Source organism: Aquila chrysaetos, chromosome 11, assembly GCF_900496995.4.
Source record: "Aquila chrysaetos chrysaetos chromosome 11, bAquChr1.4, whole genome shotgun sequence".
Classification (NCBI taxonomy): Eukaryota; Metazoa; Chordata; class Aves; order Accipitriformes; family Accipitridae; genus Aquila; species Aquila chrysaetos.
Genome location: NC_044014.1, coordinates 7,700,870 through 7,725,076, shown reverse-complemented (window position 1 = coordinate 7,725,076; position 24,207 = coordinate 7,700,870). Strand labels below are relative to the sequence as shown.

The 24,207-nt window shown below is 41.1% G+C and overlaps 1 protein-coding gene and 1 long non-coding RNA gene across 2 annotated transcripts in view; one reads left to right on the top strand and one right to left on the bottom strand.

Moving 5' to 3' along the window:
• The window catches only part of RAB11FIP2 (RAB11 family interacting protein 2), a 34,395-nt gene extending 28,022 nt beyond the window's left edge, over nucleotides 1–6,373 (bottom strand). Inside the window, exon 1 of the mRNA XM_030030742.2 lies at nucleotides 5,819–6,373. Coding sequence (XP_029886602.1) covers nucleotides 5,819–6,171 — 353 coding nt within the window. The 5' untranslated portion in view covers nucleotides 6,172–6,373. The remainder of the gene's footprint in view (nucleotides 1–5,818) is intronic.
• An 844-nt stretch (nucleotides 6,374–7,217) lies between these two features.
• LOC115348244 lies at nucleotides 7,218–22,645 on the top strand. The gene is made up of 3 exons (XR_003925773.1): nucleotides 7,218–7,345; nucleotides 20,104–20,153; nucleotides 21,203–22,645. It is a non-coding gene; the product is annotated as an uncharacterized LOC115348244 (long non-coding RNA).
• Nucleotides 22,646–24,207: the final 1,562 nt, after the last annotated feature.

The following is a 24,207-nucleotide window of genomic DNA, read 5'->3' as shown; positions in this document are numbered from 1 at the left end:
GCTGAGTGTGTGTGTGCACAGAAAATGGAGTATTTCAGTCCAGATGGCACTCAGACTCTGACTCAGAATTATGACTTATTCAGAGGATGTGCTTGCATTTGTTGTCAAAATGTAAATGCTGAGAATATTACTAGATAATTTGAAAATATTGCTATAATCCCATAAAACTACAACTGGGCGCAACTTTTTGTAACTACCTTTCTCTTCTGTTCCTCACTACTAACTTTCCTTCACTCTTTTTACATTTCCTGAGTAGTACCACAAAAGGAACAGCACAAATCCATATGGATCCTCCAGGCTGCTCATTATTTATATGCCTTTAACAAATTTCTCAGTTAACTACTCTTCCCACTTTTGACTAGAGGGGAGTAAGCTCTTTCTCGTTAACCACAACATTTTGGTAATTTCTGTTACAGCCTGCCATTTCCACTACTATTTAGTTTTATCACCTAAAATCATCTAAAATGCATTTTTCTGGTTTAAACTGAATTTAAGATGCAAAATTAGTAAATAATATTTATAAAGTGTTACGTTTTATAGAATTATTTTTAAAAGGCACTATTCATTAACAAGCACTGAGCCCACGACATACTATCTATTTACTAGTTGTTTGCTTGTTCACAATTCAAGTTGTATTTGAAGCCACCTATTTAAGCACCTGCCTCTTGCTTATGCCGCTACAGATGAGAGAGGGGACAGGGCAGAAGCAATCAAAGGGGGAACCTGTCCATACCCAAGAGGGAGGCTGCCAAGAAGGAATTCACATTCATTTGGAGGAAGTCACACAATTTTCATATCATTCAGGAAGCTCAGCAGCACTAAAGAGTAAGTGCTTACAATACAGGGGTACTGATCGTGGGCAATCATTATTCTTTTTTTTGTTTGCAGAGAAGCTGTTTTTGACGATTTTATATGGACTATTTTATACGATTGATGTAAGCAGAGGAGAAGTATCTTAGGTAAGGCCAAGATTCCTTCACTGTATTGTGCTCAAATAAGAACTTTTTACAACACTGCTGCAATTTGGGTTTGGGGGTGGGTGGGTGGTGTGGTGGTGAGGTATTATAGAAACCAGGGAGAAGGGGAATTAAGTCACAAATAAAAGATGTCTCCTCCAACAAAATTTCCGTAAGAAATAACTCTACCATCACCTGCCCTCCTCAAATTTATAACATTCCAGACAAGTGTTGCATCTTAAATCAGCTGAACGTACAATACAGTTAGCTCTTCAGGAAAGCTAATAAAGGAATGGACAATAAATAGAGTGGATTAGACAACAACAAGGACGAAGCAAATGCTGATGAAATAAGTAACATTATGGTGAAAGCTAACAGAATTTGTTCTTCTATTGCTCTGTTCATTTAGCACACTAGAAAAAAAACCCTAAGCATTAAGAAAAGTCCTTAGGAAAATTAAGTCATTAAGAAAAACTACTGAAAAATACTAAATTAAGACATGTCAGTAAATGAGTATTTTTTTATTCCATGATCACTCAAAAATTTGTTTTGATGTTACGCATTGTCAGATCATCAGCAGTATTAAGGCAACTATGCATTATAACTGAATTGAAATTATTACAAAAATGTATATATACTTTAAAACAACACATTCATTGATCATCATGTACATTTAAACTGCAAGAGCAAAAGAGGTATATTTATTCTGCAACAGCAGACCAAAAAAATTGTCATGTATTTCTCAGGATGAATTAAAAAAAAAAACCCACAAGATTTTACTGCAAAAAATAAAAACCATGTCAGAAATCTAAGATCTGAAAACTTACGCAAAATATACTTCCAATAAAGCAGTATCTCCCAAGCTTTTTGAACTGTTAAAAAAAACTCAGTAAAACCTCTCAGCATCTGCAGCGTAGTTTTCAACTCTGGAGAAAAGAGCAGAAGAAGTAAAAAGAGCCTGTCCATTTCCAACTACAGCAGAGATGCCAGAGACATAAATTTACAAAGTTAGCACAGTGTGATGGGCATTTTTGCACCAAGACAGAAAGAAAATTAACTAGGATCCTGCAGATGCTTTGGCTGAAGTCTCTGGAAGAGACCACGTAAGGGACCATCTGAGCCACATCTGGATCTAACTGTCCCAGGAATTTTCACTTTTAAGAATTCAAAAAATCATTAGTTTCAGAAAGAAAGAGAAAGGACATTGCATGATGGTGCGTACAAAATTTTCACTATCAAATTATGGTAAATATACTGCTTTGTTTCATTAAGTCCTGCGCCAGAGCAAGTTTACTAGAACAAAGACGCGCAAATCCTATCGTGAGGCCTCTCTCTGAAAACTTTACTGCAGAGAGTATTTTTCTTAAGATATGACAAGTAACAAAAAAAAACTATACAGAAAAAAGGATTATTTTTCCCTAACATAATGTCTCTGAAGCTGCAGTGAATTTTTAAATTTTTATTCCAAATTATAAAATGCTAAATAAAAAAAAATAAAAATACAAAAAGCTGAATGTCACACACCCTACGGTCTTCCTAGGAATTCAAAAATCAGCTGGTAGCCTTCACTTCTCATACCTCCTTACTAAAAAAGCACTAGGGAATTGCTGACAGGGTTCAGCATTGTGCAGAATATTAAATATCTTTTTTGCAATACCCCGGTGACTCTTGAGTCTGTCTCTTACAGCACCATATGTACAGCTGTGTTGGAAAGAGGAAGCTATTAAATATATTAAAAAGTAGAAATATTACCAATAGACACTTCATCAAATAACTGGATCTCATTCATCCCCAAACAAAGCAAGAAATGTTAAGGTTACATCAACATAAGAAAATAACTCTGGATTTAATAACACCACAAGCCTGTTGAACATATTTGAAAGTAAAAACATTGCTTAATAAAACAGATTAGTGTTTCTGAAACAATGAATATAGCTTTCAACCATCAGAATGCTTTGGTAATAAAGACATTGGACTTGGTCTTGAAAGGCACTGGGTGTCTCAGTTCCCACACCATAGTCACGGCTAGAAGGTCTTTGGGTCCAAATATATTACCCTTAGTTTACTGCCAACACAGGACTAGGAATATTTTGTATCTAAAAGGATTTAATAAAAGGAAAAAAAGAAAGAGCATTTTGTTTGAGATCGCATTTGCAAATATATTCTTGAAAGTTTGCCCTCCTCCCACATATACGTACAAATATTGCATCCACGTCTCCAACTAATGCTTAAAGGAGACAGCAACTACACACCGCATTGCACAAAGGCATACAAGTAGAAAACCACGATAACTTTACAAAAACATCTAAACGCTTAAGGACTCAGAATTATTTTTTCAGAAGTGAGTTTCAAAAAGGACATTTTCTAGGTTTCTAAGCACCTAAAGACACCAATGGGAAAACAGGACTTTCAGTGGCTCTTATCTCATAACAATTTAAATTGGCATTAAGTGAGTATGTGCTGCCAAAAATCCCACTAACCACCTATCTGCACTTTTACATGTATATAAGACTTTTACAAGTACAGCTGTTCAGCTCTAGAAGCCTAACACCCATCAACTTTTAATAAGATTTGCAATCTTAAATGCTCAAGTAACTTCTGAAAATAGGACTAAGGCTGTTTGTAAAAATTTCCCCATAGGCCCCATCTTGTGCAGTACAGCTCGCAGGCAAAGCACGGCTTTCTTGGGGAGCCCTAGTAATTTCAGCAGTGGTCTAGGGAAGCACTGCTGCATGTTTACATAGCGTGAGTTCCTCTCACACTTCAGAGAAAGAAATAAAAAAATAAAGACGACCTATGAAGCCCTGCTAAGCACAACTTCATATAAAAATACTGAAGAGATCTGAATGTTTGTTTAACTACCACGAGGACTATGTTAATTACACCACTTACAAATTTTTGCAATAATTTTGTAAGACTCCAACACTACTTTTGCTAAAATTGGTGCAGAAGCATATAGTTCCTCAAAGGGAAAAGATGTTTTGTTACTCACAGTAATACATGAATAATTTACATATTTTCCTCCAGTTTCTGAATACAAATTTCTACCTAGGTTTACAAAGTTTTTACAGTTAGTAGAATTTCTACTTCATTCATTCACCTTTTTTTCTGTAGAGCAGCTAGGTATTTAAACTAAGGCAGTTGCCTACTGACTTGCAAGATAATTACCACTGATGATTAAAGAATATTTAAGATGCATGTCTAAAGAGCACTGAAACTTCCTGAATCAAGTGTAAATAGAAATTAAGACCCTAAGGCTACAGGCATTACCATGTATTGCATCAAGATAACTGGTTTGTCCTTAAAAAGATAAGCAATTAAAAAGTATAATACTTCAGACCATGAAGCCACAAGAGATTCTGCACAGACACGTTCTTTCCTATTATATGGTTATTGAACATGCTGTTTTGCTAAAAATTTAGTTTACAAAAAAAACCACCAAAACACCACTAGGGCAAAGACAGCCTTGACTTGTCTTTGGTGCTCCTTCAACCCCAGCCACTGCACATAAGCAGGACCAGGTTTTGAGATGGTTGCTGCAGAAACAGTTGTCCTATCAACTAGACCTGGCTGGTGTTGCTGTACTGATTTCTGCTTCCAGCTGCCTGCTCTGACTCTCCTGGAGGTTCATGCCTCCCCAGCACAATTAGTGACAGACAACAATGCCAGCCTCTTGGTCACTCTGATGCCAAGTCCAGCATCTTACCATAGACCCAGCATCACTAACAGAAGAAATACCAGACTTTAACCTTAACAGCTGAGCTTTGGGCACAGGAACCTTTTTACTCCACTGAAGAGACACTAGAGGAGGAAAGGCACCTGGGGCAGGAACTTTTTAACCACTGCAGAAAGATTTGTCAGCTCTCATACGTCTCTGCCTACATATAGCTAGCTTGGAGGTCTCCATGCTGTTCTCAGACTACTTCTGTGGGACAAGCATAGCTAAAACACACACAAATCATATAGTCACAGGCATGCCTGCTGTACGCTTACACCTACAGTTTATTCCCATACACTTTGGAGAATAAATTACACAGGTACCAGACATCTTCGTGCAACCATGTCCTAACTAGGAATTATAACAATTTTACTAATTTAGTTGAAAAACCCAGAGAGTTAGATACGTTTACAGTTCAGCCTAAAAAACTGCTGTGATGCTTTTTTTTTTTTGCATTCCAGTGCCAGAATTTGCTGGCAAATGGCCAATTTATTTGACAAAGGCTTATGTAGGTAACGGTAGAGGTTACCACAACAGCAGAAATTTCTCTTCAGTCTTCTCTGTTGAGGCCTGCTGTACAGAGCAGCCTGCAGGATCGCGGCCTAAGACTAATCAGGATGAGAAAAGCACTGCGCTGCTGTGGTAAGCCTTCATTAAGTGACGGTTCACTGACCACTAAAACATAAATATAAAATATTTAAAGACACTTGGTTGCAGCAACTGAAGGAAAACATTTTTAAAGAGAACGACACCAGGCTTCGAGGGAGTCTGAGTCTCGTACATGGTTCGAACTGAGGTAGGAGTTGAACGGGGATATGGCCCTGAGCAGAACGAAAAAAAAAAAACTTTAGAAAAACAGACTGTAATGAGTTCATGTTGCACACAAGAATTTGTCAAAAAATGTTAATGTTATTGACAGTCCTTCCCCGTGCAGGGCGACCACTGTGATTACAGTAAACTTCTCTCTGGAAGAGGTCAGGCCACAATGACACGACTGTATACATTAGGGGCTTTGAGCACACCACAGAAGAGAGAAACGTCCTAATTTCGTTTCAAAGTACGCTGATACTAAGGCTACTATTTCCCACCCTCCCAAGTGTACAAGGAATACAAATTATGATGAAAACAACCAACCACGACTTACTCTGTTTTCCGTCTTTGCTTGTCTTCAAATATATCATTCAGACTTATCGCCACCTGTCCCAAGAACTTGTCCAGCCCCACCAGCGACCTGTGCATGACAATCAGGTACAGGATGTATTTTTCTGGATTCTCCTGCATGAGTAATCCAGGGAGCTCGAAGGAGGCCTCTTCTTTCCAGACGGGATCCAGGGTCTTCTCAGCCACCGAGGTGGAGTACTTCTCCTTGCCCAGCTGTATGATGGTGTAGGCATCGTTGCTGCCATTTTTACCTTTCGGCTTCAGGCCTTTGGCTTGCAGGACCGTCACTTGCACGTGAGTTGGGAACCACTTCTGGGCTTGCTCTGCCAACATCATCTTTGAAGATCGCAGCAGCACCAACAAACACGGAGTCCGTAAGTCTTCGAGCTCCTGCCTAAGGGCACTTAACGGCGCAGGCACCTGCCAGGGGCTCGGCGTGGTCCTTCTTCCACCGCTCCCCGCCGCGGGTGGCACTCGCCAGTCCTCAGGTCCCCCCCTCCCCGCGCAGCCCTACCCGCGACTCCATGCCTGGGGGCCGCACGCTCCCCCCGCAGCACCGACACTACTCCCCTCCCGCCCCCGGCCTCCCCCGGCCCGCCGGCACCGCTCCCCTCCCGCCGCTGCCGCCGGCCCGGCTCCCCGCCGGCCCCCGGGGCATCCCCCGGGGCAGGGCCCCTCCGCCGCCCGGCCCGGAGCGCCGCGGCCCCCTCAGCGGCAGCGCGGCCCGGCCCGGCCCGCAGGCCGCCGGCGGCCTCCCCCTGCCCCCTCACAGCTCGTTTCCTCCGTGCTTTTCTGCCGTTCTTTTTTTTTTTCTCCTCCTCCTCCCCCCTCTCTCCCTCTCTTTTTCTTCCTTTCTTCCTCTTCCGTCCTTCCTTCCCTCCCGCCCGCTTCCCTCCCTCAGCCTCTCGCCGCGCTCCCCCCCCTCCTCCTCCTCCTCCGCCTCCTCCTTCCGTTCCTTTCCGCCGCTCTCCCCTCTTCCGCCTTCCCCCATGCTGCCAGCGGCGGCGGCGGCCTCGGCGGCGGTCAGAGGGCAGAGGGCAGGGTTCGCCCCCCTCCCCGCCATCGCCGCCGCGGCGGCCGCCTCGCCTCCGCCTTCCCCCCCGCCCGGTCACCCGGGGCAGGCGATGCCGAGGGTCACCGGCCGCCGCCGCGGACGGCCCCCCCATTCCCCCGGGTGGGGGAGAGGCCGGGGTTCCCCCGGGGGGTGACGGGGAGCCGGGCCCTCGGGGCCCCCTCCCGCCTGAGATCCCCGTCTCGTTAATTAACCCGTCGCTGTTTTTATCTGTGGAGGGAACAGAGATCTCCGTGGCGGCTGCGGGGAGGAGGGAACTTCCACAGACATCTGTTGTTATTACCATTATTCTTTAACATTACATATTAGGGCCTCAGGGGCGGCCGTGCGGCCAGCCGCGGGCTTGGGCTGCTCTGGAGCAAGCTCTCAGGCGGCCCGTCCCGCTGCGAGCTGCTTTGGGAAGTCCTTCATTATTTTCCACCCCATCCGCCCGCCCTGGTAATTCTGTTGGATTTAAATGAGAAAGCGGAAATAATTGTCAGATGTTTTGAGGAGACGTAACTTTATTGATGGTACACCTGGAGGCTACATGTGTACGTGTGCGTCTACATGCGCACCTGTAAGCGGAGCCACAGGTATTAGCTTTGTTTCTCCAAAAAAAAAAAGAAGAGAAGCCCACACGCAATTAGGGTTTGCAAGGCTGTGTATCCCACCCCCGCAAACCATAACAAGCAGGGAGATCGGCAGCCAAGTCAGATAATACTTCATCCACCGCCCCTCGCTCATGAGTCCCCAGTCCACGGCTCGCGGGTTAGCCAGCAGCAAAAACCTTGGGAGACCTTCTCATACTGCTGAGACCTACAGGAAATTAAAAAGTTAAAGCTGAAGGCCATTAGGGAGAGTAAAGTATGATGCTGCCCGCAACGCTCAGTGCTGAGCGAGTTATTGTCCAGGGTCAGAAAAGGTTGGGGATCACCAGTCTACACACGGTCATTAGTCTGAGTCCCAGCTCGCATTATCTCGGTACGCAATTTAAATAACTACTTAAATGACCCTTAAGTTTTGACTGGGAACGATATTTATCTGCGTGCTGTGGTAGTTAACACGGTGCTGGCACTTCTTTCCTTCTCCACATTGTATCTGATTTTTGTTGATGTTGGAAAATAGATGGTCCAGTTGGAAATGATAACTTCACAACATGTCTTGGGATCATACTTAGACAAAAGCGTGTAAATGGATTATCTAGGGTAGTCATTTCGTAGCGTTACTAATGCTATGGTTATCTGCCTTGGTTTGTATTGGTGAGATACTAAGGGTCAAATTATGGTTGCACATCAACTCTTTGGCATAAACTGCTCTCCCCCTCACCTCAAAATCACTACCGCTCCTCTCCAGCTGCCAGCGTACCACATCATCAGGTATCTTTCCCAAATGTTTTGCAGAGAGCTGTCAACAAAGCTCCCAGGGTGAACTGCTGTGCTTAGGGAAAAAGTAGCAGCATTTCAAGCTGGAAGAGCCAGGAAGGATTATGGTGACAGTGTTCTGCAGGAGGCTTAGGCCATGGGAGAAAACCACAGGGTTCTTGTTGGAAACCAGGGAGACATATGTACATCACATTATTTCTTAAATGAATTTTACCACATCCAAATTCTGTTTTAATAGAATATTCTTCATTGCGCTAAATTGAAACCAAGCACGATGCACTCGTCAAATCAAAACAAGAAATGAATTTTAGGTAGGCAGAATGTATTTATTTAATCAGAAATTTAAGTCAAACATCATGTCTCGCATGCTGTGTCTTAGGAAAAGTTTTATGAGTTCTTACAACAGGCAGGATTTGTGCTTTTTCCTTGTCTTTTATTGGTATTCTATAATTTCTTGTTATTGTCTCTTTCTAAACAGGGGCTGACTGGAATGCATACACACACAGCTGAACAGGGGAAGGTGGAAGAACTTCTGTAGTTCCACATTGCAATATAACAATACAATATCCAACCTGCCTTTCCTGCTTTCAAAAATAAGCAGATTATTAGTCCTCTACTCCTCATGCGCAGTCTGGCACACGAGGAGAGCGGAGCCCTTCTCCCTTTCCCATGTCTCTCCCTCTCTCTGCACAGCTGGTGGGGCAGGCATTAGGGAGATGCCCTCTCAAGCACCCCTGTGCTTGAAGTAAATTCTGCTCCAAGGTGCACCAGATACATTTTATTCCCTCTTATACCCCTCTAGGGTCAAGTTGCAATCCGGCCTTTTGATTTCGTTCTCTTTGGAATAGGGACATTGTCATCTTCTTGAATGTAACGTGCGATAGAAATGACAAAACATCTCAGAGAAATAATGATATCTCCAGCAACACAGTATCCCCTGGCACTATGTTAGAGCATTAATCCAGAAACGACTCAGATTCCCGCTCACTAAACCACCACCACCACTCAGTGGCTGCATGCACTGTAGGTTTTGCTCTTCACTCTCCATGATTTAGTGAATGTTATATTAGAAAACCCATTTTGTTTTCTATGCACCATTTTGGTGACGAGACCGTACTGTTTCTTTGCTTTTGTTTTCCTCCCCATGTTGAGGCCAAGCATTGTGGATGCAGGACAAACAGTGCGGGAATATCAGTGGTCATTAATATTAAATACTTTGCCTTAGCAGTACAGTGGGAATGCTAATGAGGATGACTAATCTTTGAGAAATCATTTTTTCTGCCCGAATTTGAAATGGGCACTAACCAAACAACAGCTCACGTGAGGAAGGATACCATGAAGCTGACAGAAGTGATGGACAAATTCCGTTTTCACTGTCTCTTTGCAGATTAGAATACGCAGACAAAAATAGATACAAGAGAAGAAAAGTCTAGGGACTCTGAAAGAGATAATTAAAAGTCAAATGTCTCTTGGGTAAAAGGAGGAATTTTTCTTAGATTGGTTTTTGGCAAGATCTGTAATTCATGCTTTCGCTGTGAAAAGGACTCGCATCTTTTCATGTATCAAGGTCACCATATTCCTTCTAGTTAGCTCACGTCATCAAAATGCTCCTTAATCCCACAAGTTTGTTTATTTTCAGTGGTTTATTTAGGAATGAATAGCTAAGCGGACTAACAACACGACAGAAGAGAGGGACATTATCTACAAGGGGAGGGGGGCATTGGAACAGCCACCAGGAGCATAATACAGATAGCGCAAATCAGAAATGGAGAAACAGTGTTCTGAGGCCAGATGTTCCAGCTTTGATGGCTTTTTCTTCAGCAGCAAGAATTCTGGGCTTGCTTCTCTTGGCTGTCTTTCTCCAATCCTACACAGGCACTGGGAGGACAGGGAAAAGGGGCAAGGCAGAGAACGATACAGGAGCTACCAACCATCCTCAGAGAGAAACGCTTTTTACCACAATATAGCCCTCAAGGGAGCTACTTTTGATAGCAAGCTCCAAACAACACTTTGAGCTCAAAATCCTCTAAAAGAAACAAAACCAAGGACTGGAAGAATTCATGCTAGAACATCCTCAGCGTGAGTGGACTGGGACAGAAAACATGATACAGTGATGAGAGCGAGTTTAAAAAATGATCGTTTATCAGAGAACAACAGTGGATATCTATGGTGTATTTAATACGGAACCTTAATCCTCATGCACGCCATCTATCTCTATTACACATTCTTCCAGGCATTTCTGGCCCAGGAGATCTAGATTGTTTTTTAAAAAGGGAATTCCCAGAATTATGGTGGATTTTTTTCAATTTCAGTAATTTGAAATACCGTCTCAATTCTCCCTCCTGAGCCAACAGTACATCTGATTAAACATTAGGCTTGATATTCTGGCTGCCCTTGCAAAAGAAAATGCAAGAAAATCTTTTTGCTTGTGCTGCCGAGACAGCTCCATCCACTGCTTTTCATTTCCAGTTGCGTACTTGCTAAAGAGGATCAGAGCAGTTGTGCTTACAGTGGTAAACTGTAGCAGATAATTTGGTGATTTAATTTCTCCCCGATTTCTGTTTATGAAGTAGGAAACATTTTGTTATTTTTAATGAAAATGCTATCTCTTCTTTGAAATTATTTGCTGAATAATTCTTTGTTGGCAGATCTCGGGCAGTGTGTTTGTTTTGAACATTATGTAGTTGTGAGGCACAGGCTGGTTTTGTCTAGACATGTAACAAGCTTCTGCTTTCTGCCTAGCTGACTCTAACTTTCAGTAGCTGTTGCAACTGTCCAGATTGCACATTTTCTGGAGAGACTATGCAAATTTTGAGACTGAGCATTGTTGTCTGTTAACTTTATCTTAGCTGCCGTTATTTTTTCAATTAGTGACTTCTTCAGGAATTCACTAGAATTAATTGATTGCAGAAATCAAATAGCTGGGCTCAAGCCCACCACTGTGAATTGGAAGGTTTTTCTCAAGCTACTGTTTTTGTCTCTTGTCTCTTGGTTTGAAAGCGATTGGTTAAGCTGGAAGTATTTTGATGTAAATATTAAAAGCTAGATGAATATTCATCATATTTCTGCCCTGAACCCAAATTTTACATCCCAAAACGTTCAAGGTTTTCTGAGTCTGGGTGAGTTAGGCACTGTCCTGCTCTGTGTGCTCTCTTTTACCTTTCACATTCACTCTTACGGAACGTCTCCTCAGAAGGAGCTGGCGTTTGGCCTCAACACCAGGGCTGAATCTTCTCCAATAGCTTTTGACAGCCCTACAGACACCTCACTGGTACTGAGCTCTCAGGTACTGGCCACAGTCATTGCTTCTGTGCTGTTGTTCTCTCTAGCCAGCTACGGTTTTATCCTACCCTCTGCTTAGGATGCAGTTTGTGTCTCCCCTGCCTCATTCTTCATTGTCTTTCTTGCATTACCGCAATAAACAGGATCATACAAAAAACAGCAAAGGAAATGCGTCTCTGAAGAGGGGAGCGAAGGCTTGAAATCAGGCAAATACCCATAGTCCATTGTTCAGATAGAAATCCAGTACTTTTCCACCAGAAACCTGGAGTCACAGATATAGTAGAACTGTGAGCAATATCAGACTTCAGATGAATACCAGGTACCACTAAGAGTGTTGGAAGCATCATCTTTTTTGTTCATTTTTAGCTGAACTTCTTTCACAGCCTTTCAACACTGTCATCCATTGTGAAGTTCAAAGAGGCTTAAATGCTGTAAAACAGTCATCAAATGCTATAATTAAACTTGCCAGTCATCCAGATTTGACCCAAACTGCCTGTGTCTCAAGATGTTAGTTAGCTGTCTGGGTTAGATTTCAATTCAGTCTTTTAAAAACATGAAAACACATAGCTCTCGGCAGCTTTTGCACAAATCGTAAGCAGGCAAACCATTTTGCTCTTCTGTCAAAGCATCCCTGTTACGCAACTCCTTGAGCACTTCTAACCTGCAATAGCCATGGGATACCTCAGGCACACTGAAAAGTCATTGCCCTGCCCCAGACGCCACAGAATTCAAACAGTCTTCGGCAATACCTCCACGGGGGACAGGACCAGTCACATCCAGCTCTTCTACAATTATCCACTAAGGACTAGATTCAGATTTGCCGTCGGCTTTCCTAAAACTTCACAGAAACCTCCAAGTTGACCCTTAGAGAAGTACCCGTTCAAAAATCACAGAACCACAAACCGGGGCTCAAACTAAAGAGTTACATTAGAAATGGAAATTGGTTATATGACATCTATTTTCAGACTTAAATATGCACATTCTTGTCTTGTTTTCAGTACATATCCGATGCTTGAAGGTCACAAACAACTTTTATGCATTGGAAATGGACATAAATATAAGGAAAGTCAAGGATAATTTTGCCATCTGTGCAGAGAATAATCTTTTTCATTCTTGTCAGAACCTAAGAAACATTTATCAATAGAAAAAAACAACTTCAAAATTATGACCTTCTTTCTAGTTTCCTAATGAACTAGGAGGGGGAAAAAAAAAAAAAAGAGAGATTTTTATCATTGTCTGAGTATGAGGCTTCTTCAGAGGTATTTTTCCTGGTTAAATAACTCATGCATTTATTCTCTCTTTATAGGTCTCCAAGGATCTCAGAGACCATTACTTCAGAAATTATCCAAAATTATCAACTCTCTTAAGGAGAATCACAGCAAATACCAGAAAATTATGTCCTAAAAAAATGTTCTTAGTAATGGAAGTTCTGAACTGCTCTACTTCTTTCCCCTCTCGGGCCTCAAAATACTTTACAGGACCTACACATTGAATATCAGTAGGCTGCCATACACAGGCAGACAAAAGGGAATTATTTGCAAGAAGATTAAGTTGCTATACTTACATCATTCCTATGTCTACTAAGTTAGAAATTGCAGCAAACAGGTAAAATACCTACCCACCTTAAAGTATAGCATGCTCCTTGAAAAAAGTGAAAAGTCCTTCTTGAAGTTTGGTCATCTTAACTAAAACAACACATTTAAACTTCCTGCTCATTCCCAAGACTTTTTCCCAGGCTTAGCTGCCCTCAAAATTTCTTCCCAGGGATTTTCTTCTACAAGAGGACTACCCCATGTCTCTTCTGTTGTTGAAGGGTCTAATGGAATCCACCTGCAGCACTGAGTCAGCCGTGATTAATCTGCAGTTAACTGCAGGGTCTCAACACCTCCTGCGTGTTGGTAACAGGAGAACCCTTCTTCCCTGATGATACCAAAAAAAAAAAAAAAAGTAAAATAAAATAACATAACATAAAATATTTTATGAAGGAAGGAAGGAAGAAGGGTTGATGTATTTGCTACACTTTGACTTAACATGTATCCTTTCAAGCCCTGGTAAACCAAGACATGGATTTTCTAAGTCTCCACCCCACATTGCAGAGCTGAGAGAAACCCAGAACAATATTTGGTGTTTAGGGAGAAATTTTTTCTCTTACTCAATTGATGAATAATTCAGATTTTATATCATCTTTGCCTCCTAGCAATATAAATTTCAATTTGGCTTCAGCAAGGTCTTAATATAAATATGTGATTAGAGAAGGAATCTAAATTAAATTGCTGTAGTTAAGTTTTATGTGCGTTAAATGTATGTACTCCAAGCACTCTTCTCCAATGTTACTTACAACCCTTCTTTCTTTGAAGCATGGTTTATTCTTAGAAAACTCAAGCTGCTCCTAAAATTCTGCTCCCAGTAAGAGACAAATTAGATAAAAACAACTTATTGAGAGGAGAGAGCTTGCAGAGCTCATGCAAGTAGATGTGGAGTGCTGCTTAACAGCCTGCTATGCCTTTTTTGTAAGAATTATCCAATACCTAGTTATATAACAGATAAAATTTCACTTTTTCAAAATATCTGTAGTGCATCTTCTTCGCAACACCAAAAGTTGGAAAGATTGTGAGGGCTATGGGAATACTGCAAATTTATTTTGGCACTGCCTGGTGCTTCAAGTATCCTGGAAATCAGCACTGGATATGTTCTCATAGTCTAGATGTAAATTAGCCATATGTGCATTAGTGGCATTATTTACAGATTGAATTGTGCAACTATACTTAGGGCCTTAAATAAATTATTTCTATATTGGGTCCAATTTTTGCTGTCATTTACAGTAATATAAATCTAGGATCACTCCACTGAAGTCAGTGGGGTAATTACTTTGAATTTTCTCCAGTGGGATGGAGAGCAGAATTTAGCCTCTGGTTATTATTTGCAGCTCTGAAGCCCTTTCCCCTACACTAGAAATCTACCGAGGCTCTTCTCTCTGTCCACTATCGCTTTAGAATTGTGCTCAGAAAATGTACCTGCTCATGAAAGCAAAGTGATGTAGTCAGATTTAGTTCTTTTTAGAGTCTGAGTAAATAAAAATGAAGACAGTTACCTGGTGTTGCAATCTCTTCTTGGATATATAGCTTCGCAATTCATGCTCCTTCGTCTTTGCTTCTGAAAGAGGAATTGCTGTGGAAGTTTGCCACTGGAGCGCTCTCTGGTTGAACCTCACTAAAAAAGTCAATACTAACAGTGTTAGGATACAGACGTCACCCTCTGAGCTTCTTCACCTACCACTTTGAATGGACCTTGCATTAGCAAAAGTGATTTATTTTCTTACTTTGGTCATTACCTTAGGTTTTCACTGCATCTTCATGGCTTAAGCCAATGGTGCTCCTTCTTTTTCCATTGATGTTTGACAGCATTGTCTATCTCACTGTGAAAAAGCAGTGAATAACAGTGAAGGTTCTCTATAGCAGCTCTTTTGAAACTCCCATCTGCTAGAAAAATATGAAATCAAAGATGGAGCATACCAGTCTCAATAGCAAAATAGAAGCCATACTAACACATCAGCCATTGTTCTCTAGAAACACTTTCACTGATCTTGGAGTAAATATGATTGTCCATGTAAGAATGCAGATGTCTCATCATCCAAGAACATATGATGTTAAGGCATACCAATGTTGGATGCAACTTCGTAGCTGTGGTTCAAAAGCTCATGTAAGAGGAACACACTGGGATACTGGTTATATCTTTTTCAACTCAGTATTTCTAATGAGAAGAAGATGTCTGAATGTATTTTATGTAAGTCATAATCATTTGAAAAAATGCATTAGCAGGCACAGGTCTCATAAGTGATTTTAAATCATCTCCATATTTTGTTTGCCTTCAGCTTCTCCTTTGTTTCTTTGCTGCTGCTCAATCTCATTTTTTTTTTCTCTCCCATTTCTCTCCCATACTACTGCAACAGCATGTCCACCTTCATTTACAGTGATAGAAAAGGCTATATAATTAAATGCTCCACTTTGGCAATCAGATGTTCTTGCTGATTGATTTATCTCAGGATCTTTTGTACAGTGTCCTGCCACTACGTGGGTCCTTCTATCCCTAGTGACAATATCAAGAGCTCACGGAAAGTTTTAGGTAAGGCATTGATAATTGCACCATTGCTGGGTTTGAGCAGCATGATAATGCCTAGAGAGTGGTGACTAAAGAGGCACAAAACTAACATTACTGTGCAAATAACCTTTACTCAGGCTCATCCCTGAAATTACTTAAATCACAGAAACAGACATTCACTTCAACATTTAAGTATCCAGCATATGTTCCCAAAGAAGACATTTTTCCAGAGTTTTCTATCCAGTGGCAAGCCTGAAATTTAGGAGTCTGTGACAGAAAAGGGGTAGAGAGGTAGAAGAAAGATTGGAGCAGTTGGGTTGTGTGTGGCACCAGTGGGACTGGACAAAGCAGATTACTTGGCTCCATTTTTATATTTTCTACAGAAAAGTCCAGGCATGAGAGGTATTGGGAAGGAAGGAAGGAGCTGCACACCAAGCCAAGCACAGGTGACAGGGCTTCCCAGAACATCAGCGTTGCTGTGAAGAGGGGACTATTTGGGATGTAGGTTTTACCATGGTTCATATACCAATGTTGATTTTGCCAACTAGTTCAACTGGATAAGATTGACCTGCCCCAGCACATCCTTGGTCATAGGGATCATCACGATTAACAAATTTGCCCTGGCCAGAATGCCTCACCTGGGAATCCTGCACCCAGCCCAGTTCACGGGTCTCCTTATGTCAAAGAGCCATCTAGTCTTGACTGAAAAGCTTCTGGGGTGAAGAACTCACAATCCTTTTGTAGAAATTTTCCTGATGACTAATTAACCTCACTGCTAATCCTGTCTGCTTTATCCATAATCAGAATTTGACCATTTTCAGCTTCTAGGTCTTGATGAATTTTTATATGCTAAATCACAGAGCCATTACAAATCTTCTCCACATGTAGGTATTAATATATCATGATCAAGACTCTTAACCTTTCTTTTGATAAAGTAAACAGATTAGGCTGCATACATCTATCCCTACAAGGCAGATATTCCAGCTCTTGAAATCATTCTTTTCTGATCTATTTTCAATTTTCCATGGCTTCTTTGAAGTGTGAACACCAAGACTAGTCATGATATTCCAGTAGTTTTCCCACCAGCTCACACACAGCTGTACTTCTTGTGCCAGAATCCCTGGCCCAGTAATTCTGCTGCTAGCTTAGGTTTAGGAAATTCAATCTAGGGTATTAAAACACTTGCTATATATTTTCCCTGCATAATTGGAAAGCAGTGAGAGATCAAGCAAAGGATCAAATCTGGGGGAAAAAAAAGTTTCCAATTCTCAAGTTAATTGTCCTGAAAAGTTTGGAGAAATTTACTGCAGAGATACTCTCCCATAGAGCAACCGAGTGCTGACTGTAAGTCTGTTTATGCTTTGGACACATCTGTATGGCAGCAGCATAAAGAGTGTGGCATGCTGTTTAATATCTGTCAGGCTTCTTTTTTAAACCACTTAATAAGCATGTATGTAAATTCTATGCAATAAAAAAGTTCTAACAACTAGAACAAGAATAACCTTTTATGTGGTGGCTCCCACCCTTAATCCCAGCTTCTACATGCCAGTTCCTCCCCCCACTTTCACATCCCCATTTCTTGACAGGTGCCAGAAGGTTTCAGAATTTTCTTGCGGCTTCACCATGGGAACTGCCATTTCACCAGGAATGAATTTGACCCGCTGAGCAATAAAGCTGAGGCAAAACACTTACACTCTAGCCAGAATAGGGGAATTGCTTGTCTTTCTGTTGGCGTGTTCTCCTCTGGCAATTTTTTTTTAGCCAAGGAGAGCTCCATGTTCATTCAACCTCCCTCTAACTTCACCTTGAGAAAGAAACAGGGCTTTGAAAGTGTCGTTTTCCCAGCAACAGCTGCTGCTTTTAGCATCCAACAGTCTTTAAATCCATAGAAGGCTAGTTTATATGGACATGGAAGCATTAAATGCTAGGAAATGAGGGTCTTTAGGTAACTATTCCAGATCTGCTATATCTGCAGTTACAGCAATTGGTGGTGTAGGTGGTGTTCTTTTACTGGCTTTTAATGAGACACATTTATTACTGCCTTGCGATAAACCAAAGTAAAGCCATAAAAGTGACTTTCATTGAACATTTGTTTGAGTCCTGCCTGGGTCTTATAAAGCTTCATTTGTTCAAGACTTTAGTTTTTGTTTTACATGCCTGCCACCTTTTTGGTAACAGCTGTTATCTCCTTCGATAGTTACATAAAATAGGCTTACCTTCCACAAGACAACAGAAACTTGGTTCATGACTTGTGTGAGATAGAGTTGGGAGTTGATCCTTCGTAATCTGCTAAATCAGTTGAGTAACCCAGCTACTCCGTATGACCGGGCAGAACATGGGTTTGAAACTGCTCATGTTTATTTGTTATAATTTCACAATAGTTGAGAACTGTAACTGTGCAGGTTGATAACAGAACTGAAATTTTAAGAAGAACAGCATCTGATCCAGCAGTCTTTGTTCAGAGGAGTGAAGTCCCAATGACTTAAGAGAGAGGTCCTTGATAGACCCAAACCTTCAGCCATAGCGTGGTGATAAAAATAAATATGCTTTTTTAGGTCCAGCAGTGAATCCGCTGTTTAAGGCTTATGCATTTTCTTCATCTACTGGACTAGTTCACATTTCACTAAATACGAGTTCCAATATTGCAGCTAAACTCTCTGGAAATATTCTTCAAGAAATGTTCTTAACAATTCACCTCCGTAAGTTAATACCTATTAAAACCTAAAAATGAATTAGATTTGGAATTTCCTGGATTCTTGTGTTTGTCATGCAAATTTTCAGTGCTGTGCTTTTTATGATAATATGAAATAAAGTAGTTTCTTATAGTAACATTGCAAATCATTTGCTTTCTATTACACGCAGCTGGTTTTGTTACAGTAATGATTTTGTATGGGTGCACACTGCAGTGCATATTAAAGGCAATGAGACATTCTTTTTCAGGGCTCACATGCAATTGATGTTTGTGCAAACATAACCAGATAATGACAAAACAGTAATTTATTATAATATATTAGCGAGGTTGGTTTTTCTCTCTTCTCCCAAAATTCACCTTCTCATAAGCTGCCCTCCCCGCCCCCAGCAAATCCTTATTTTCCCTGTTTACAGAAATGACTCCCCACCCTTGCAGATGCAGATTACAGTTTTTCAGCTCACTAGAGATCCAGAATCAAAATCTAAACCAGCTGGTGTTTTTAGGCGGGTGTCTTACTTTAGCTTACTCAAAAGAACACAAGATGAACGGTAAGAATTAAATAAACCACAAATTATTTTGAGGACTGTCTGGTTTATATTAGAAATAAACTTTTCACTGCTGGCTGTTGTTTCAAAACTATTGCCTCTATTTTTGATATTCATCCTTGGGATCTAACAGAAACTATGTCTTACTAGTTTAATCCATTGTTAGGCCATGTTTAAATATCTTTTATTATAGTCATGTGCTATAAAATAGTTCTCACTGGAGTTTGTTGGCTTGAAGCCAAAGGGTAATACTGCTTCAAGTGGCACAGTGCAGTATTAAAAGAATTTTTTTCCTTTGGTGTTGGTACTTACCAATTTCACACCTTGAAAAGAGCCTAACTACATCAAAATGTGATGTATCTACTTTGAGTGCAGGGACTAGAAAAATATTATAGCACAAAACAAGAGCAAAGAAAAAATTTCAGCTGTATCAACAGTTTTTTCATTTTTTGTGCGTGATTAGCAGTTTGTGTAATTCCTTGCTATAGACCCTAGGAATTATATACAAATATTTTTCAAGCTTCTGTTTTCAAAAGTAATTTTACTTCTAACTTGCTGCAGCAGGACCACTTCCAGGACTACAATTACCATGATTTAGCTCATAGTTAAATAAGGTCATTTGTATTTAGAAATATTTCTTTCCTCCTCTGAAATGATAGTTGAATGAAGGGTGTAACATCTCCAGTTCAGCTTCTGACAGCATTTTTTCTTCTCATGCGTAGCCACAATCACGCAAACACTACCAATAAAGTGAATAAAGAATGATAATAATGCTTAACAATGTGGGCCTTCAATTCTGCAAGCATTTTGGCAGGAGCAGATTCCTTCCCCGATACATTTTAAAATATTTCCAGGTATGGGCTAGGTTCCATTGGGATGATCAGGGATTAGGACAAACATTTGCTACCATTACTTCATCTCTGTGGTTTGTACCGGCACCTTCATTCTAGGGTATTATGACATTCCGTTCTGTTTTTCCTATTATTCATGGTGAAAACATGCCCAGAAAGGAAGGAAAGAGACTGTTAGGAGCAGTTAACCTCTGCAACTTCCAAGGAGAGCGCTAACATTCAATATATGCCAAATGCAGGCCCATTAGGTTGAATAATGAGTAAGTATATCTGAGACTTTGTACAAGACAAGATGAAAACAGATTGGGCAGGCTATTGTACCACACTTTATTACCTAGTGAAATGTAATTTGATCCATTTGCAGGAGGAAGAACCAGAGATGCTTGTTTCAGAATTCAATTGTTCCAGCAAGAAGTACCCTAGTGTTGTTATTTTTATATTGATTTTTATGAAACACGTGTAGTTACATTTTTACAAGGCAGTAGGTTCTCTTAACCGTGGCAGCAAGACAGGCAGTGCAAATGTTAGGGGTCTGAGTACATTCTTCTGTCAAATGACAGAGGGCAAGAATATACAGTTTAACTTCAGCCTTGTAGAAATAAAACCAGAACCAGACATCCAACTCCAGACAAGTTGCAGTCAGTTTAGTTCCTGGAGAGGTGACTCTGGAGAGGTCTCTGCTATGGCTTCATTCTCCCAGTCCCAGGTGGGGTTGTTTGATAAAGTGCATCTACAGACAAAGTCTTGGGCTAGATTCACCACGCAGTGTCTTTAGTGGTGGGATTTCAGGTTTATATTTGAACTCGTCTGTTGATTTCAAGGTGTGGTATTCTCTGCTGTGGTTTAAATTTGTGTTCTAGAGATTTTTATGTATTTGTTTGAGAGTGAGAATAATTTTGAATTTTGATCCTGCATGCTTGAATTTGCAATAGGCATGGTAGGAAAAGATTATGCTTGTATCTTTAAAAGGGAAACACAGAATTTCATTAGCATAACTTTCACTTCCCCCCCCCCGTCCCCAGTCACTCTTGAGTTGAAATAAACAAGAAAAAAAAAAGATGAGGAGATATTGTCAGACAAAGAGAAAAAGGAGAAATGGCCCTGCACTTGGCTGTTATATAAATTACAGTAGAAATGCTGTTGAGGCTAGGCATTATTGTATTTGGGAAAGTAGTCATTAAACCAATATCAAATGAGACACATATATTTGGATACAAAACTCAGCTTGCTGCATACCTTCAGGAGAGGAGAAGAAAAAAAAGCATCATGCTCCATTATCACTAACTTGGAAATATTTAACATGAAAAAATAGACTATAAATAAATTAACCTAGGAAGTCACACAGTAACCCAGACCTTTTAGACCATTGCTTCATAGTGAAGCTGTATGTGCAAGTGTACCTTTAAGTTTTATGGAGATACAGTTGTAGCTACTGGTGCTTTTCTTATCTGTTTTTCTTTCAGCATCAGAAGACACTCTACTTTTTAGGAAGCCCCTACTGAGCATGTGGAAAGTATCACCAGCATCATAGTTCTTGAGGCTGGCTCATTCACTTCTCTGTCCTGTTTTATTTTTCCTTTTTCCAACACCATTGGCCTTTTTTTTCCCTGTGTAGACTCTACAGTAACTCCTGAAATGTCTAAAATCATATGAACTGACATACCTCTTTTTTCTTTTGTGACTTTTTCATCAGTATGATACGTGTACAGCAACTCTTTCAAACGCTGCTGTATCTCAGCATCTTCCTCCTCATCTTGCAAACAGCGACTCCTTCCTTCTGGTAGGCTTAACCTCTTCTCACCACTTCTGATTTTGTGTAGTCCTGTTTTTTTTCCTAGAAGAAAAATCCCCATCTTAATTTGTTCATCTTTACTTGGACATGGCTCCGCCTTGTACTCCTTCAATCACCTGCTCCATTTCTTCTCCTGACAGGAGAAGACCTCCTGCTTGCATCCAGCTCACTTCACCTTTGTGTCTAAAGGCAGACTTTGCTCCTCTTTCCCTTCTGTCCCAGTTATTCTCTGACAGTGGTTCCAGCAGCCTGGACGTGAAGGCCACATACCTCCTGTATCTTTACTCATCTCAGCGTGTACTGTTTTTTAGCTCAGTACACACTGCTCAGGCAGAAGAGCAATCATATTTTGCAGGGCATGACTAGCGGTACTGCAGTTTCCACAGGTAGTCACTGGGAACACCAGCTGTCCCTGCAGTCCAGTCTCCAAGCACCAGTCTGGAGGCTGCAGCTGAAGTTCAGCATCCCTTCTTCCCAGTTGTAGCCCTCAGAGGTCACTGATACAATTTTAGTACTCGAGACGGCACCTTACACAAAGTGTTACAAGAATTGGCAATCCTGGATGTAACAGGGAGGGACCTTAGCTGCAAAGTTCAGGTTGTGGTGCAGAGCCACGGGCTGGAACAGGAGCGTTCAGAGTAAGGCTTTGGTTCACACCCATTCCCCATGCACAGCATCTATAGGAAGAAAGAATCTTTAAAGCTCATCGAAATACATCTGAATGCAAGAAGAGATTCCAATGGTTTAAAGATGTTTGAAAATCCCAAATGCAAAGCAATTGTAGTTCATTATACTTCATCACTTCCTCATTTTTGTATTTTTCAGTCTGCTTTTAAACTCACAAGCATCTGAAATCCATAAATTTTATTTCTTTATACTCATTTAAACACTACTGCAGGTGCCATTAAAATATCCATACATTGGAAATCTCAGGAAACATAGCTATATAATATGTTTAAAGATTTATAATGGTGGAATAGTATATAAAGGCAGAATAGCCTGAAAACCGTATTTTAGAAGTCTGTGGTTATAATGAAGAACCTTACCTGCGGTAAAGTAGTAGTGCATTTTTTTATCTTGTTTGCACAAGTATGCTAGCTAAATATGTAAATTAAATAAAACTGGGCTTGAACCAGCAAATTGGTCCTAATTTTTTGTAACTTTTTATTTAGAAGAAGATATCAACTGTCTTTACATCAGAGTTGTTTTACTTGCCCTGTCCCCTGAAGTCGAGTGTTCTTGTGAACTGACCTTTCCAGAGTATTTCAGTATGTGGGCTCTTCATCATAGCTGCTGAAGTCAGCCATAAAAACACTATTAACCTAAGAGGGATCATGATTAGCTCTAAGTCTGCTAACTTCTATTGTCTAAGGAGAAAAAGAAAATGTATCTGAGGGTGTCTTTCCCCCCATATTTCCTGAGTGGAGGTACTTTGGAGACAACAGAAAGGTGTTATTATACCCTAGAGCCAGATCTGGGAACACTTGCTCAAGCTAAACTAATCCATTGCTCACACAATCATCTCGGTTTGCTCTGTCCTGGGGGAGAAAGAATTCAAAGAAATAATCACGGGATCTTTATTTGATAATCTATCTTTTACAGTGATACAGAATTGTAGGGCAAGTGATGAATAACAAATAAAAGCACAAGGAAACATAGCGATTATTTAGAGTTTCCATAATATTTGACTCTGCTGTAGCCGATAAGGCTCCCTGGAGGCAAAGGAGCCTTCCCTGGGGAGCAAAAGCTGGTGGCCCTCTGCACAGAGCACAGGAGAAGGCTCTTGGGAGCAGAGGTCGTACCTGTAGCATAGCATCTGAGTTTTATCTGAACAGCAGATAGCTTTACAACTCACCTGCGGCAGTCATTGCTACGGGTCAGATAAGCTCATAGTTCGTAGTGAACCCCCCCCAACCCTACCCAAACCAGCACAGCACGAACACATCTGATAGACACATGGACAGGAGGGTGATCTGGAAGTTAGCTCTTCACAGCATGAGAATAAAAACAACTTCCAGATGAAATCACAGGTGTTCATCAAATTCTTTTTAAAAACACCCCAAAATCTAAAACAAAACCAAAGAGAGATTCTTAGCCCCTTCAAAATAAGGAGAAACATCTAGTGGTGTCATGACAGTAAAGCACAGAAAGGATAGGAATGGTGAAGTGAGCAGGACTAATGGGTTAATTAATGATCATCCTGGCTATCTGGAGTGGAGAGCTTCTCTCTTTACTGAAGCCACGCTGGAGATTAATTGAATGACAACAGGGCCTAAACTGACACATCTTCCGAGACAGCAAGATAGCATTAGAGACTGGCTAAAACACTGCCCTCCAAGCTGTGCTAGGAAACTGGTTTTTTTGGTGACTGTTCTGGTTATGGATAGATTTTCCCCTGATCACAAGCTCTGCCTGGTTATATGGGTAGTAGTCCCTCTGCGGATTTAGTTTTACCGGTGGAGGATGTCAAGGTGCTTTAGACCAGAAGGGTCCCCCAGCTGGGGCAAATCGGACCGACGTAACCATTTGGTGGAGCAGCCCCGTGTTAATGCTGGGAGGAAAGCGGGTAGCACGGGACAGACGAGCTGGGTTCGCTGCTTCAACTGTTACGGCACAGTTAACGTGGTGTAGCTTGAAGCTCAGCCAACCCATTTTACACATTCACATGTGGGAGTG